The sequence below is a fragment of the Pseudorasbora parva genome, chromosome 22 (assembly GCF_024679245.1).
Source record: "Pseudorasbora parva isolate DD20220531a chromosome 22, ASM2467924v1, whole genome shotgun sequence".
Lineage (NCBI taxonomy): Eukaryota > Metazoa > Chordata > Actinopteri > Cypriniformes > Gobionidae > Pseudorasbora > Pseudorasbora parva.
The window spans coordinates 37,820,578-37,839,822 of NC_090193.1; the positions used below are offsets into that span (position 1 = coordinate 37,820,578).

The 19,245-nt window shown below is 38.6% G+C and overlaps 1 protein-coding gene across 3 annotated transcripts in view; it reads right to left on the minus strand.

Moving 5' to 3' along the window:
• The window catches only part of flnbl (filamin B, like), a 104,231-nt gene that overhangs the window by 12,470 nt on the left and 72,516 nt on the right, over nt 1-19,245 (minus strand). For 2 of the 3 annotated variants that reach the window (XM_067432342.1, XM_067432341.1), the window contains one exon: nt 15,950-16,216. In XM_067432342.1, coding sequence (XP_067288443.1) covers nt 15,950-16,216 — 267 coding nt within the window. Of the gene's footprint in view, nt 1-15,949; nt 16,217-17,382; nt 17,621-19,245 lie in introns of those variants that run through there. The other variant, XM_067432343.1, reaches the window with a different exon arrangement.

Sequence of the window (19,245 nt, forward strand, 5' to 3'; positions counted from 1 at the left end):
TTTGGCATCCTCAGTGTCTTGACTTCATGCTGACCGAGTTTGGTGCTGATCGGGTCAATTTTCTAGGAGGAGTATCGCAAATTCCAGAGCATGCGTTTTCCGAACAACCCATAATAGCTCACTTCCTGTTGGGCTGACGCATAAGTTAGAGCACGAAAGTTATTCGGCCCGATGAGCTCTATATGTGTACCGAGTTTCATATATGTACGTGCAAGTGTGTTTGATTTATAGACCCTGTTTTCAGAGCCCACTTTAGGGGGCGCTGTCGAGCCCCCCTGCCACGCCCGGGTCCCAGCCTCAGCCCGGCCCTGATGGCCGCGCATTCTGATGCGTGTGCAAAGTTTCAAGAGTTTTCGAGCATGGGAAAGGCCCCAAAAATGCCCAAATAGTCGGTAAAAAAAATAATAATAAATTAAAGCTGCGAGCAGCGATGACGGGCCCAAGCCGGTGGCACCGCCACCCCGGTGGCATCAGCTTAACTGTGCACAGCAGGCCAATAGGCATTTAATATGGGAAAAAATAAATAAAGGGACTATGTCAAAGTCAATTGAATTCACCACATTAACTGCAGCAACTGGTGCTGCTATGACCAGGAACCACAACACTCACAGATCAATGACATCAATTACTCTGAGATCTGAGATCAATTACATTTTATTCATTAATTTTATGTCAGATGATGTCAAATGTCAATTTCAAATGAGTGCAGAATACTGTCCAAATGCTGAAGTTGTATTATCCTTACACTTCTCTTAAAAATAAATTAAGCCAAATCACAGAGACCGCAACAATGATTTTAATTTTAGTGTCAGGTAAGAGTAATATGCGTGCATAAAATTTATGGAATTATTTTATTATTAAATAATTAGTTTAAAGAGGTGTCATACGTGATCTTTGCAAACACAGCACATGACCTTCTTTAAAGCCCATGTTATAGAAAACAATTAAAAGTATTGGGACATCACTTTCAATTATGTGCAAATATATTTTTTGCAGCTCAAAATTTTGTAAATTCAGAAGACCAGTATTTAATTAAAGATATAATATATGTTTTTGTTTTTTACTTATTTTTCACAATAAAGTGATAGATATTTGTGATAGCCTATGATATGAAAGGGTTAAATTATGAAAACACAAGAGAAAAGGTGACACATACACAGAGTGAGAGAGACCCCCTCCACACACACACACACACACACACACACACACACACACATAGTGATCCTAAGAGAGGGAGAGGGAGGGGGAGGGGGAATGACAGACACAAAATCTAAACAGTGAGAGAACATTGTTTTTATTTCACTGTCTGAAAACACTGTTTTGCAATAACAACAATAGTTTTATCTTCAAAACAGTGTTCCCTAGGACATATCCAACCTGGTTACTAAATAAGGCTACACTTCCAACTTCTGGTTATTCTATATACCGGTAGCTCATTGGTTCTCATTTTTGTCCTTAAACATTAATCTTCTCATTTTTAAGTTACACACACCAATTACTTTTTGTTGAAAAAGACAATTAAATGTGTTTTTTCCTTTGTTAGTAATTTTTTTAAATATTTATATGTTTAATAATTATTTGTATTAACACAATTATTTAACTAATTATATAAAACAATATTGTCAATGCCCTACAAATAAACTGGTTTTATACATTAATTTATTTATTCAAACCCAGAATAATATGTTTTATCCTTTAATGCAGGCCAAAGCACAGCATTGAGAGGTAATCTTTTTAGCGCACACGCACACACACACACACACACACACACACACACACACACACACACACACACACACACACACACACACACACACACACACACACACTCATGTCTGGTTCACTATCTTTCTGGGGACTCATAGACGTAATGGTTTTTATGCTTTACAAACCATATATTCTGTCCTCCTGCCCCTACCCCTAAACCTACCCATTTCACAAAACTTTCTGCATTTTTACATTTTCAAAAGAACTCATTCTGTATGATTTATAAGCTTTTGTACCCATTGGGACCTCAATTTAGGCCCCTACAGTGACATGTGTCCCCATGAGTCTGTGTGCATTCAGGTTGAAGTCCCCACCAGGCTAGAACAACACACACACACACACACACACACACACACACACACACACACACACACACACAGTAGTAATGCTGAAGTATGCTGCAGGCAACTCAAATCAGCTCAGCCCATCCCCCCATCCACAACACCCCCCTTCACCCCCCCACCCCTGCCCCTCACACACACACACACACACACACACACACACACTCATGTCTGGTTCACTATCTTTTTCTGGGGACTCACCATAGATGTAATGGTTTTTATGCTGTACAAACCATATATTCTGTCCTCATACACTGCTCCTACCCCTAAACCTACCCATCACACAACTTTCTGCATTTTCACCTTTTCAAAGTAACTCATTCTGTCTGATTTATAAGCTTTTGTACCCATTGGGAAGTCCCCATGAGTCTGTGTGCATTCAGGTTTAAGTCCCCACCAGGCTAGAAAACCATTCACACACACACACAGAGGTAAGGTTTTTTTGCTTGAAAACTTATACAATATTGCCCTCTACTGGTCATTTAAGTGAGAACATAAGTGTTGAAAAACAAAACAAAAAAAAACAGTGTGATATAGAGAATAACCAGCAGGTGGGAGTATAGCCTTATTTATGAACCAGGCACTTGTGTTCTTATTTTGTGTTTTTTAGGCTTTTGCTACGGGACCACCGTTTGAGATATCCAATAACCGTTCGCATTTTAGCATCTTCTGTATATTTACTTCATGTTGTCCGAGTTTGGAGGAGATTGAATGAATCACTTTTGAGGAGAAGGTAAAAACTCAGAGCTCGCTTTGCCACTTCTTGTTATCTTCCAACCAAATTATCTGACTTCCTGTTGGTCAGAGCTAATGACTGTAAATTAGAAAGTTGTCCGGCTCGAAATGTACAATATATATACCGAGTTTGGTGAATGTAGATAAAACTAACCCCCCCACTTTGGACAAAAGTGACACACTTCCTGCTGCCAGTTGGTGGCGCTATAACTTTGACTCACAAAAGTCATATCCATGTGATCGGCCTCTTACAACGAACACACAGCTGAAGTTTCATCAAAATGAATTAATGTATGCAAAAGTTATAACACACTTCCTGTTTCCCTTTTCTCGCCATAAATTTGTCTCTTCGCCACGGCCAAACCGTTTGAGATATCAAAAAGTTGCTTGCAATTTAGCATCCTCAGTGTCTTGACTTCATGCTGACCGAGTTTGGTGCTGATCGGGTGAATCGTCTAGGAGGAGTATCGCAAATTCCACAGCGTGCGTTTTCCGAACAACCCATAATAGCTCACTTCCTGTTGGGCTGACACATAACTTAGAGCACGAAAGTTGTTCGGCCCGATGAACTCTATATGTGTACCGAGTTTCATATGTGTACGTGAAAGTGTGTTTCATTTATAGACCACGTTTTCAGACCCCACTTTAGGGGGCGCTGTCGAGCCCCCCTGCCACGCCCGGGTCCCAGCCTCAGCCCGGCCCTGATGGCCGCGCATTCTGATGCGTGTGCAAAGTTTCAAGAGTTTTCGAGCATGGGAAGGGCCCCCAAAATGCCCAAATAGTCGGGTTAAAATAATAATAATAATAATAATAATAATAATAATAATAATTAAAGCTGCGAGCAGCGATGACGGGCCCAAGCCGGGGGCACCGCCACCCCGGTGGCATCAGCTTAACTGTGCACAGCAGGCAATAGGCATTTAATATGGGAAACAATAAATAAAGGGACTATGTCAAAGTCATTTGAATTCACCTCATTAACTGCAGCAACTGGTGCTGCTATGACCAGGAACCACAACACTCACATCTCTTAGATCAATTACATTTTATTCATTAATTTTATGTCAGATGATGTCTAATGTCAATTTCAAAATGAGTGCAGAATACTGTCCAAATGCTGAAGTTGTATTATCCTTACACTTCTCTTAAAAACAAATTAAGCCAAATCACAGAGACCGCAACAATGATTTTAATATCAGTGTCAGGTAAGAGTAATATGCGTGCATAAAATTTATAGAAGTTTATTATAAACAGCCACTTTTATAAGATCATGTGAAATTATATATTTTTTATCCATTTGAATTTTAATCAATAAATAATTAGTTTAAAGAGGTGTCAAACGTGATCTTTGCAAACACAGCACATGACCTTCTTTAAAGCCCATGTTATAGAAAACAATTAAAAGTATTAGGATATCACTTTCAATTATGTGCAAATGTATTTTTTGCAGCTCAAAATATTGTAAGTTCAGAAGACCAGTGTTATATATATATAATACATTTTTTAAAACTTATTTTTCACAATAAAGTGATAGATATTGCTGATAGCCTATGATATGAAAGGGTTAAATTATGAAAAACAAGAAACAAGGCGACATACACAGAGTGAGAGAGACCCCCTACACACACACACACACACACACACACACACGCACACACACAGAGTGATCCTGAGAGAGGGAGAGGGGGGGGTAATTTTTTTTATATTTATATTTTTTTAATTATAATTATTTGTATTACCACAATTATTTAACTAATTATATAAAACAATATTGTCAATGCCCTACAAATAAACTGGTTTTATACATTTATTTTTTTATTCAAACCCAGAATAATATGTTTAATCCTTTAATGCAGGCCAAAGCATTGAGAGGTAATCTTTTTAGACAGAAAAGTGTCTCTCTCTCTCTCTCTCACACACACACACACACACACACACACACACACACACACACACACACACACACACACACACACACACACACACACACACACACACACACACACACACACACACACACACACACACACACACACACACACTCATATCTGGTTCACTATCTTTCTGGGGACTCAACATAGACGTAATGGTTTTTATGCTGTACAAAACATTAATTCTGTCCTCCTACACTGCCCCTGCCCCTAAATCTACCCATCACACAACTTTCTGCATTTTCACCTTTTCAAAGTAACTCATTCTGTTTGATTTATAAGCTTTTGTACCCATTGGGAAGTCCCCATGAGTCTTTGTGCATTCAGGTTGAAGTCCCCACCAGGCTAGAAAACCATTCACACACACACACACACACACACACACACACACAGAGGCAAGTTTTTTTTGCTTGAAAACTTATACAATATTGTCCTCTACTGGACATTTAAGGGAGAGAATGTGTTGAAAAAAAAAAAAAAAAAAAAAACAGTGTGCTATATAGAATAACCAGCAGGTGGGAGTATAGCCTTATTTATGAATCAGGCACTTGTGTTCTTATTTTGTGTTTTTTAGGCTTTTGCTACGGGACCACCGTTTGAGATATCCAATAACCGTTCGCATTTTAGCATCTTCTGTATATTTACTTCATGTTGTCCGAGTTTGGAGGAGATTGAATGATTCGCTTTTGAGGAGAGGGTAAAAACTCAGAGCTCGCTTTGCCACTTCTTATTATCTTCCAACCAAATTATCTGACTTCCTGTTGGTCAGAGCTAATGACTGTAAATTAGAAAGTTGTCCGGCTCGAAAAGTACAATATATATACCGAGTTTGGTGACTGCAGATAAAACTAACCCCCCACTTTGGACAAAAGCCACACTTCCTGCTGCCAGTTGGTGGCGCTATAACTTTGACTCACAAAAGTCATATCCATGTGATCAGCCTCTTACAACGAACACACAGCTGAAGTTTCATCTAAATGAATTAATGTATGCAAAAGTTATAACACACTTCCTGTTTCCCTTTTCTCGCCATAAATTCGTCTCTTCGCCACGGCCAAACCGTTTGAGATATCAAAAAGTTGCTCGCAATTTGGCATCCTCAGTGTCTTGACTTCAGGCTGACCGAGTTTGGTGCTGATCGGGTGAATCGTCTAGGAGGAGTACCGCAAATTCCAGAGCATGCGTTTTCCGAACAACCCATAATAGCTCACTTCCTGTTGGGCGAAGCTTATGACTATGAGTGCGGAAGTTGTTCGGCCTGATGAGATCTATTAGTGTACCGAGTTTCATACATGTACGTGCAAGTGTGTTTAATATATAGACCCTGTTTTTCAAGGGGGCGCTGTTGAGCCCCCCTGCCACGCCCGGGTCAAAGGCCTCTGCCAGACCCTGTTGGCCGCGCATTCCGATGCGTGTGCAAAGTTTCAAGAGTTTTCGAGCATGGGAAGGGCCCCAAAAATGCCCAAAAGGCGAAAAGATAATAATAATAATAATAATAATAATAATTAAAGCTGCGAGCAGCGATGACGGGCCCAAGCCGGGGGCACCGCCACCCCGGTGGCATCAGCTTAACTGTGCACAGCAGGCAATAGGCATTTAATATGGGAAAAAATAAATAAAGGGACTATGTCAAAGTCATTTGAATTCACCTCATTAACTGCAGCAACTGGTGCTGCTATGACCAGGAACCACAACACTCACATCTATGAGATCAATTACATTTTATTCATTAATTTTATGTCAGATGATGTCTAATGTCAATTTCAAAATGAGTGCAGAATACTGTCCAAATGCTGAAGTTGTATTATCCTTACACTTCTCTTAAAAATAAATTAAGCCAAATCACAGAGACCGCAACAATGATTTTAATATCAGTGTCAGGTAAGAGTAATATACGTGCATAAAATTTATAGAAGTTTATTATAAACAGCCACTTTTATAAGATCATGTGAAATTATATTTTTTTATCCATTTGAATTTTAATCAATAAATAATTAGTTTAAAGAGGTGTCATGCGTGATCTTTGCAAACACAGCACATGACCTTCTTTAAAGCCCATGTTATAGAAAACAATTAAAAGTATTAGGATATCACTTTCAATTATGTGCAAATATATTTTTTGCAGCTCAAAATATTGTAAATTCAGAAGACCAGTGTTATATATATAATACATTTTTTAAAACTTATTTTTCACAATAAAGTGATAGATATTGCTGATAGCCTATGATATGAAAGGGTTAAATTATGAAAAACAAGAAACAAGGCGACATACACAGAGTGAGAGCGACCCCCTCCACACACACACACACACACACACACACACACACACACAAAGTGATCCTGAGAGAGAAGGGGGGGGGGGAAGGGGGGGAATGACAGACACAAAATCTAAACAGTGAGAGAACATTGTTTTTATTTCACTGTCTGAAAACACTGTTTTGCAATAACAACAATAGTTTTATCTTCAAAACAGTGTTCCCTAGGACATATCCAACCTGGTTACTAAATAAGGCTACACTCCCACCTTCTGGTTATTCTATATGCCGGTTGCTCATTGGTTATCATTTTTGTCCTTAAACAAAAGGCATTAATCTTCTCATTTTTTTAAGTTACACACTACTTTTTTTTCCTTTTCTTTTTAAAGACAATTAAATGTGTTTTTTCTTTTGTTAGTAATGTTTTTTTAAATATTTATATTTTTTTATTAATAATTATTTGTATTAACACAATTATTTAACTAATTATATAAAACAATATTGTCAATGCCCTACAAATAAACTGGTTTTATACATGAATTGTTTTATTCAAACCCAGAATAATATGTTTAATCCTTTAATGCAGGCCAAAGCACAGCATTGAGAGGTAATCTTTTTAGACAGAAGAGTGGCTCTCTCACACACACACACACACACACACACACACACACACACACTGTAGAAACCAGTGACACATGTCCCCATGAGTCTGTGTGCATTCAGGTTGAAGTCCCCACCAGGCTAGAAAAAAGAACACACACACACACACACACACACACACACACACACACACACACACACACACATACACACACTAGTAATGCTAAAGTATGCTGCAGGCAACTCTTATCAGTTCAGCCCATCCACCCCACACACACACACACACACACACTCATGTCTGGTTCACTATCTATTTGGGGACTCACCATAGACATAATGGTTTTTATGCTGTACAAACCATATTCTGTCCTCCTACACAGCTCCTACCCCTAAACCTACCCATCACACAAAACTTTCTGCATTTTTACATTTTCAAAAGAACTCATTCTGTCTGATTTATAAGCTTTTGTACCCATTGGGAAGTCCCCATGAGTCTGTGTGCATTCAGGTTTAAGTCCCCTCCAGGTTAGAAAACCATTCACACACACACACAGAGGCAAGGTTTTTTGCTTGAAAACTTATACAATATTGCCCTCTACTGGACATTTAAGTGAGAGCATGTGTTGAAAAAAAAAAAAAAAAAAACACAGTGTGATTATATAGAATAACCAGCAGGTGGGAGTATAGCCTTATTTATGAACCAGGCACTTGTGTTCTTATTTTGTGTTTTTTAGCCTTTTGCTATGGGAAGACCGTTTGAGATATCCAATAACCGTTCGCATTTTAGCATCTTCTGTATATTTACTTCATGTTGTCCGAGTTTGGAGGAGATTGAATGAATCGCTTTTGAGGAGAAGGTAAAAACTCAGAGCTCGCTTTGCCACTTCTTGTTATCTTCCAACCAAATTATCTGACTTCCTGTTGGTCAGAGCTAATGACTGTAAATTAGAAAGTTGTCCGGCTCGAAATGTACAATATATATACCGAGTTTGGTGAATGCAGATAAAACTAACCCCCCACTTTGGACAAAAGTGACACTTCCTGCTGCCAGTTGGTGGCGCTATAACTTTGACTCACAAAAGTCATATCCATGTGATCGGCCTCTTACAACGAACACACAGCTGAAGTTTCATCAAAATGAATTAATGTATGCAAAAGTTATAACACACTTCCTGTTTCCCTTTTCTCGCCATAAATTCGTCTCTTCGCCACGGCCAAACCGTTTGAGATATCAAAAAGTTGCTCGCAATTTAGCATCCTCAGTGTCTTGACTTCATGCTGACTGAGTTTGGTGCTGATCGGGTGAATCGTCTAGGAGGAGTATCGCAAATTCCAGAGCATGCGTTTTCCGAACAACCCATTATAGCTCACTTCCTGTTGGGCGAAGCTTATGACTATGAGTGCGGAAGTTGTTTGGCCCGATGAGATCTATTAGTGTACCGAGTTTCATACATGTACGTGCAAGTGTGTTTAATATATAGACCCTGTTTTTCAAGGGGGCGCTGTTGAGCCCCCCTGCCACGCCCGGGTCAAAGGCCTCTGCCCAACCCTGTTGGCCGCGCATTCCGATGTGTGTGCAAAGTTTCAAGAGTTTTCGAGCACGTTAAGTGCCCCAAAAATGCCCAAAAGGCGAAAAGATAATAATAATAATAATAATTAAAGCTGCGAGCAGCGATGACGGGCCCAAGCCGGTGGCACCGCCACCCCGGTGGCATCAGCTTTACTGTGCACAGCAGGCCAATAGGCATTTAATATGGGAAAAAATAAATAAAGGGACTATGTCAAAGTCATTTGAATTCACCTCATTAACTGCAGCAACTGGTGCTGCTATGACCAGGAACCACAACACTCACATCTATGAGATCAATTACATTTTATTCATTAATTTTATGTCAGGTGATGTCAAATGTCAATTTCAAAATGAGTGCAGAATACTGTCCAAATGCTGAAGTTATATTATCCTTACACTTCTCTTAAAAATAAATTAAGCCAAATCACAGAGACCGCAACAATGATTTTAATATCAGTGTCAGGTAAGAGTAATATGCGTGCATATAATTTATGGAAGTTTATTATAAACAGCCACTTTTATAAGATCATGTGAATTTTTTTATTTATCCATTTGAATTCTATCAATAAATAATTAGTTTACAGAGGTGTCATACGTGATCTTTGCAAACACAGCACATGACCTTCTTTAAAGCCCATGTTATAGAAAACAATTAAAAGTATTAGGATATCACTTTCAATTATGTGCAAATGTATTTTTTGCAGCTCAAAATATTGTAAGTTCAGAAGACCAGTGTTATATATATATATATAATAAAAATTTTTAAACTTATTTTTCACAATAAAGTGATAGATATTGCTGATAGCCTATGATATGAAAGGGTTAAATTAGGGCTGGACAATAATTCAATATCAATATATATCGCGATATAATTTTTTTCAATAACGGTGATATGATTTTTAAACACATTTTCGATATTTCGATAAATACATTACAGCATTCCTCACTGACTGACGTTCAGGGCGCAGCCGTCAGAAAGAGCAGAACATGATTGAAACAGTCAGTGCTCAGCAGTAGTAGGCTGATAGATCCAACGCGGCACGTTTTAGCTACAAAAAGAGTTTCCCTGACCGCAAAACAAATGTGACTGAACGAACTTCCACAAGTAAGGAGAAATAAATAGTTGATAAGAGAAGAAAGACTAACGTTAATTCAGTGGGGTGGAAGTGGTTCGGCGTGTCCCCCGCACTTTTAATAATGTGTATTTTTATCCCCCGCACATTTACTGGGTCTCACCGGTCCTAGTCGACCCGCTCCGAGCGGGATTCGAAACTGCATTACCTGGAGCGAGGGCGGGCAAGTTAACAGGGACGCTATAGACCGCTTTCTCTAACCTCGGTTGATTGCGCGCTTCTTGAGGTCACGGGCAAGTGTAGCCTATACATAGAAACCAACGTGAATACATCAAGATTTAATTTCAGAGACAAAAAATAATCTATGCATGACCTGTCATTTTATTCGCATCTAAATATGAGGAGGGCGCTCTCACAGAAAGTCCAAAAATGGATTCGTAGAAACTTACTGTCGCGCTGGAGCTGCAGCTGAAGGAAAACAATCGTTATGAGCTGAAAGGTGACGACGACAGTCAGACGATTGCGACAATATATGAAAGCAATGAAGGAGCATCATGAGCAACAAAACTGTTTTCAACACTGATAATAATCATAAATGTTTGTTGAGCATCAAATCCTAATATGAGAATGATGAGTGACACTGAAGACTGGAGTAATGATGATAAATTCAGCTTTGATCACAGAAATAAATGACACTTTACTATATATTCACGTAGTGAACAGATGATGTAGATCAGAATAATATTTCACTGTATTACGTTTTTTACTGCATTTTTAATTAAATAACTGCAGCATTAAATATATGCTATAGTTTTGCATAAATGGAAAATAGAGCGCCTAGAATTGTTCTTCACTGAAATTTAAAACTTAAAAGAAAATGCTCAATAAACTGCGTCTGCGGCATAGGAGCACTGTACGCTGTGACGCTGTCCACCATCTGAAGCAGATCCATCCGCTAGAATATTCTGAGTCAGGCTGAATCCTGGCTGAAGCACTTTTGTTTAATCTATATTAAGAATAATATAATCAGCCTATTATAGTTTAAACTTAAAGATATTAATAAAGTGAGAGTCTTATGTTTATTTGATGTTGATTTCACATTTCTTTTTCATATAAAGGCTAAATACAAATAAAAGGTGAACATTAATTTATTTGTACTGGTTTTATTTCTTAAAAATTATATAGTTTTATAGGAGGACTATTCATAGACTTGGCAAATACATTTTTCAGAAGTTTGTAGGTACAGACATCCTTTGTGGCAGTTCTTAGTAGTTTTTTCTAAAGCTTTTATATAATTCATATCGATATCGGAATTATATCGTATCGACCGAAATTAAGAAAAATATCGTGATATGAATTTTGGCCATATTGTCCAGCCCTAGGTTAAATTATGAAAAACAAGAAACAAGGCGACATACACAGAGTGAGAGAGACCCCCTCCACACACACACACACACACACACACACAGAGTGATCCTGAGACAGAAGGGGGGGGGGGAAGGGGGGGAATGACAGACACAAAATCTAAACAGTGAGAGAACATTGTTTTTATTTCACTGTCTGAAAACACTGTTTTGCAATAACAACAATAGCTTTATCTTCAAAACAGTGTTCCCTAGGACATATCCAACCTGGTTACTAAATAAGGCTACACTCCCACCTTCTGGTTATTCTATATGCCGGTAGCTCATTGGTTCTCATTTTTGTCCTTAAACAAAAGGCATTAATCTTCTCATTTTTTTAAGTTACACACACTACTTTTTTTTCCTTTTCTTTTTAAAGACAATTAAATGTGTTTTTTCTTTTGTTAGTAATGTTTTTTTAAATATATTTTTTTTTATTAATAATTATTTGTATTAACACAATTATTTAACTAATTATATAAAACAATACCCTACAAATAATTGTCAATGCCCTACAAATAAACTGGTTTTATACATAAATTTTTTTATTCAAACCCAGAATAATATGTTTAATCCTTTAATGCAGGCCAAAGCACAGCATTGAGAGGTAATCTTTTTAGACAGAAGAGTGGCTCTCACACACACACACACACACACACACACACACACACACACTGTAGAAACCAGTGACACGTGTCCCAATGAGTCTGTGTGCATTCAGGTTGAAGTCCCCACCAGGCTAGAAAAAAGAACACACACACACACACACACACACACACACACACACACACACACACACACACACACACACACACACACACACACACACACACACACACACAGTAGTAATGCTGAAGTATGCTGCAGGCAACTCTTATCAGTTCAGCCCATCCACCCCCCCCCCCCCCACACACACACACACACACACTCATGTCTGGTTCACTATCTATTTGGGGACTCACCATAGACATAATGGTTTTTATGCTGTACAAACCATATTCTGACCTCCTACACAGCTCCTACCCTAAACCTACCCATCACACAAAACTTTCTGCATTTTTACATTTTCAAAAGAACTCATTCTGTCTGATTTATAAGCTTTTGTACCCATTGGGAAGTCCCCATGAGTCTGTGTGCATTCAGGTTTAAGTCCCCACCAGGTTAGAAAACCATTCACACACACACACAGAGGCAAGGTTTTTTGCTTGAAAACTTATACAATATTGCCCTCTACTGGTCATTTAAGGGAGAGCATAAGTGTTGAAAAAAAAACAAAAAAAAAACTGTGTGATATATAGAATAACCAGCAGGTGGGAGTATAGCCTTATTTATGAACCAGTTTCTTGTGTCTCTCTTTTGTATTTTTTAAGCTTTTGCTACGGGAACACCGTTTGAGATATCCAATAACCGTTCGCATTTTAGCATCTTCTGTATATTTACTTCATGTCGTCCGAGTTTGAAGGAGATTGAATGAATCCCCTTTTGAGGAGAAGGTAAAAACTCAGAGCTCGTTTTCAACTTTTTGTTATCTTCCAACCAAATTATCTGACTTCCTGTTGGTCAGAGCTAATGACTGTAAATTAGAAAGTTGTCCGGCTCGAAATGTACAATATATATCCCGAGTTTGGTGACTGCAGATAAAACTAACCCCCCCATTTTGGACAAAAGTGACACACTTCCTGCTGCCAGTTGGTGGCGCTATAACTTTGACTCACAAAAGTCATATCCATGTGATCGGCTTCTTACAACGAACACACAGCTGAAGTTTCATCAAAATGAATTAATGTATGCAAAAGTTATAACACACTAACCCCCCACTTTGGACAAAAGATGGCGCTACTGAGCCCCTCTACCACGCCCGTTTCTGAATCTTTGCTTGCATCTTCTGGACAGCATGTCAGATGTGTGTGTTGAGTTTCATACAATTTCAAGCATGTGAAGAGTCTCAAAAACACCAAAAAAGATTATTAGACTTTGACACGTTGCCATGACAACAGATTTTCTAGAATCAGGAATCCATTCATATGTCTATATCTGCCATGTTTTGACATTATACCGATGAAGTTTGAAGTAAATCGGGTGAAAATAAGATGGGGATTTAAAGCAATTTTGAAAGTGACACACTTCCTGCTGCCAGTTGGTGGCGCTATAACTTTGTCTCACAAAAGTCATATCCATGTGATCGGCCTCTTACAACGAACACACAGCTGAAGTTTCATCAAAATGAATTAATGTATGCAAAAGTTATAACACACTTCCTGTTTCCTTTTTCTCGCCATAAATTCGTCTCTTCGCCACGGCCAAACCGTTTGAGATATCAAAAAGTTGCTCGCAATTTAGCATCCTCAGTGTCTTTACTTCATGCTGCCCGAGTTTGGTGCTGATCGGGTAAATCGTCTAGGAGGAGTATCGCAAATTTCAGAGCATGCGTTTTCCGAACAACCCATAATAGCTCACTTCCTGTTGGGCTGACGCATAACTTAGAGCACGAAAGTTGTTCGGCCCGATGAGGTCTATATGTGTACCGAGTTTCATATATATACGTGGAAGTTGGTTTGATTTATAGACCACGTTTTCAGACCCCACTTTAGGGGGCGCTGTCGAGCCCCCCTGCCACGCCCGGGTCCCAGCCTCAGCCCGGCCCTGATGGCCGCGCATTCTGATGCGTGTGCAAAGTTTCAAGAGTTTTCGAACATGGGAAAGGCCCCAAAAATGCCCAAATAGTCGGTAAAAAAAATAATAATATATAATAATAATAATAAAAACCCTTAGAAGAACAATAGGGCTCTGCGCCCTTTCAGGGCTTGGGCCCTAATAATAATAATAATAATAATAATAATAATAATCCTTAGAAGAACAATAGGGCTCTGCGCCCTTTCAGGGCTTGGGCCCTAATAATCCTTAGAAGAACAATAGGGCTCTGCGCCCTTTCAGGGCTTGGGCCCTAATAATAATAATAATAATCCTTAGAAGAACAATAGGGCTCTGCGCCCTTTCAGGGCTTGGGCCCTAATAATAATAATCCTTAGAAGAACAATAGGGCTCTGCGCCCTTTCAGGGCTTGGGCCCTAATAACAGGCAGTACAACAAATACTACCTTAAAGGTGCACTATGCAGCTTTTGTCCACTGGAGGGCGCCTATGCAAAACAAATGCGTAGTTTGATGACGCCAAGTGTGAGCGCAGCATCTTGGGAGATGTGGTCTTCTCATCACAGCCGGTGGAAAATAGGACTTGGGCAGAAATCACATTAATGCATGGGGTTATTAACGTTACTGTAGTCTAAAGCAGAGCAGGACCGAGTGTTATGGACCTGAGCACAGCTGCTGGAGCGATTGTTAAACAAATACCCGCATTGCGAATACCGGGACGGGACTCATTTGCCGGGCGCCTGCACAGATCCGCTCTTCCGGTTATGATTTGGAGGTAATGGAGCTCTGTTTATCATATTAGATACATTTAAGTGTGTTTAAAACGATGTTATGACGTTACTCCGTGCGTTCAGTTGTTCACACTGCTAAGAGTAAAGCGCTCCTGCCAAATAAAAGCCGAAACCGAGGGTAACGCAGATATGACGCAATTGACAGGCGACTCCCTCAGACGCTATGCTGAAACGTCCCGGTCCTCAGTTAAAATAGCAATTTTCTCACAATTTACAAATAGTTGGAAACATCTGGGATATTGTAGGTACTCAACTGAACAAAATATATAACACCGGCCTAGTGGTTTTTGGATATTTTACTGCAAAAATACTACATAGTGCACCTTTAAATGTACACAAATTTGTAATTTATAATGTATACAATTTTAATTAAAATTTATATATTTTTTGTTCCACATAATAAATGTAATTTGCGAGTAAATAAAACATTTCTTTAAGAAGTTCATGGTAAAAAAGTAAACACTAATGAGTACGTTTTTTTTTTCTCCAAGATTGCATTTAAAGATATTTATCATCCATTTCCACTTTTTTTGTACTAAAATGAAAATTAAATTACAGGCAGTACTAATACAAAATGTACAACATTTTATAATGCTTTTGGCATGTATACATGTTTAGGTTGCACTTTAGTTTAAGGTCCTATCCTCACGATTAACTAGTTTCTTTGGCACAGTAAAAAAAAGAAAAGAAAAAAAAAGTGTTGATTACGAGTATGTGCTTTATAAGTACTAACAAACAGCTGATATCTTAGTAATATGCATGTTAATAGAGAGAATTGGACCCTAATTTAAACTGTGACCAAATATTAATGAACATTTTGTCTGCGTTCGTACCTGGCACGCCCGCATCGGCCTTCTCCAGACCCGGACCACCCGCTCGCACCTTATGGGCCCCACCTTCACCCAGCGGGCCCACGGTGAACTGGAAGGGGCTTCCGGGCACGTGTTGCCCCCGGTACTTCACACTAACTGTGTGTATGCCCATCTCATGGGGCACGAAGCGCACGCAGTAGGTGTGGTTTCCCACAGCCACCATCTCAGCCGCTTCTGTGGCTCCAGACGGGCTGGTGACCTGCGCCGAGACGTCGTGAATGTCGATTTCTGAGGAGAACAAAGAGCAGAAGGATTTTTGGGAGAGCTGAATGTAAAGAGTGTGATGGAGGATCGGTTGCTCGGCTGTTCTGACGTCTGCGCCTTCTCAAGGTTTCGCAAGCAACATACCAGAGAGATGATACTTACAGCACTCATGTTTATTAGAAGGAGAGTTCAGCCAAAAAAGCAAATGGTAACGCTTTACAATAATGCTCCATTTGTTAACATTAGTTAAAACAAACTAACAAAAAAAAAAAAAAAAACATTTGGAAGATTGTTTTCTTTATGCTTTGTAAAAAGAAATGACAATTTACAATTCAAAATGTTTATTACTTTGAATATAAGGTAAATATAATAATGAGTAGAAGACTACTTTGAAAAACATCAAGCCTGCATTAATTTTATCTAAAATACAGAAAAAAAAAATATTATGAAATTATTACCATTTAAAATAATGGTTTTCTATTTTAATATCCTTTAAAATGTAATTTATTCCTGTGATCAAAGCTGAATTTTCAGCATATTACTCCAGTCTTCATGGTTTCTGAAGGATCATGAGACCATTATCAACGCTGGAAACAGTTGTGCTGCTCAATATATATTTTTTATAACCTGTGACACTTTCAGGATTTTTTGAGCATTTTTAAAAAACAGAAATATTTTTGTAACGATAAAAAAAAACATTTTTGAAAGAAGTTGACTTTTATTCAGCAAGGATGTGATAAATTAATAAAAAGTGATAGTAAAGATTTATATTGTTAGAAAATATTTTAACTAACTGTTCTTAACTTTGTATTCATCAGTGAATGAGCTAAAAATAAACTAACATTGAACAGTTGTATTTTTATTAACTAACAAAGATTAATACATACTGTAGTAAATGTATTGCACATTCTTAGTTAATGCATTAACTAATGGGACCTTATTGTAAATCGCTACAAACTGTAATCTGAAAGATTTTCCTCAGTACAGCACAAAAAGGCCGACAGCAGCATGATCATTTGGCTAAACGTGCTTTTTGTGTTCCACAGAAGAAATAAAGTCACTCGGCGTTGCAACGACATGGCGATGTGTAAATAATGAAACATTTTATGGAGTCGTAAAGAGCAAAAAAAGCAGCTCTCGTTCATGCAAACACAAAGACGTGGGTATCAAAAGCAGCGCGTTCTGCCAACCTCGTCGTCCACATGCCCAGCGCTTAAAACGCACCCTCCAGCCCTCCGGAGGGCCTTCTCAAGGGTGCCGTGCCAATCCGGGTGACCCACACTCTGCCCATGGTGAAGCATGTCGACCTCAGAGGGCGTGGAGACCCTGAGGTGGCCTGACCTTTGACCCCGAGCCGAATAGAGCAGTGGGAGCGATAGATGCCACGTGAGAGCAACTCACGAGCCAAAGCCAGAAGAAACCAGGTCACTGAAAGAGGTAGATGCAGAGAACAGGAAGAAAAAGAAACAAGATAAAGGACAGAACAGGTCAGAAAAACAGTAAAGTGGGGAAAAAGATGCAAGAGTAGAAAAAGAATTGGGCCTCATTTATAAAACACATAGTAAGGAAAAAAATTGGGATTTAATAAAAGCAGAAACTGACGTTAAAATATTCGAACACACTTTTGGTGCTTATAACAGTGATTCAATTAATTCAACATTGATTATGAAAACGTAAAGATTAAAATCACAATCGGCATATATTGGTACTTTACAATAACATTAGTTAACATGAACTAACAATACTTCATATAAATACTAATACATTATTAAAATCAAAAACTATCTGTTATTACTTAATTGACCTGAGCTGACATGAACTAACAATGAAGAGTTGTTTATTAACCAACATTAACACTGAGCAATATATTTTTGTAACAGTTTTTTAATCTTCGTAAATGATTATCTAATGTTAACTAATGAGTGTTACAAGTATTGGATACATTTGAAAGTTCTGTAATAATGACATAACTAAAATGAATTCACTGTGATTTATAAAAGAGATGCATTTATGAACATTAGTGTGCATGCAGATATTTTATAAATCTGTCATAGGAACATTTCAGAAACAGTTTGTAAATGATTTATAAATGAGGACCCATGTGTGATATTTGGTCATTTATGCACATTTTGTCCACTCTTTATGTCTTTCAATCTCATGAAGACATTAAGAGTCAGAGCCTGAATGAGCTCCAGTGACGCTCTGTGTGGCCTGGATTAGATCACCGCTAACCCTCCATTACACCGTGGCATCATTAACCAGGATAAATCTCCAAAATCACATATGGAAGTAGTCTGCATGACCCAGGTCTGGATATTAATCGCCCAACTAAAGGCCTATTCACACTAAAAGTGACGCGACAGTGAAATGATAAAATGTAGTCGTTTAAAGCAGCACTAGGTAACTTTTCAACCTTCATAATATATTTTTTAAGACTCATGTGATGATACATCGGCTTACAGTAGGTTGAATGACACGTCTGCCATAGCCTGATGGGGTCTGTATCGTTTTTAATCGTACTTTTAAACTTCGGGTTTCGGGTAGTAACCCGAGAACAAAAAGAACTACAAAATTCGACTGCTTTACGGCATATACGTCACTTCCACAAACACACACACACTTCCTTACATTCGGACGTGCGAGCCCAACTTTGTTCGTCGGATAATATAGTCATGTCCGAAGCAACACAGACAAATAAGAAAGAAAAGGTTTTGTTGGAGGAAAGCAATAAGAGGTAACGAAAAAGTGATGGGATTAAAGGCAGGACGAGGGTCAACATGTGACCAGCGTTTGCTTGTCGGCGTGAGCTGAAGGAGGCGTGCCCGACCGATGCTGTCCTGCTTGTTACGGTGATTACCGACCACTCAAACATTGAACTGAAGTATCATATAGATTCTGTAAAACGCTAACCAATAGACTACTATAATGACGCTGGCTTGTAAACGTGAGCATCGCGATTATTTGGCGTTTGAAAAAAATAAAACCCATGAAATTAAATTCATATGACATACTGAAACATATGCCACTGACTGTAACGTTACCTGGGATGAAGA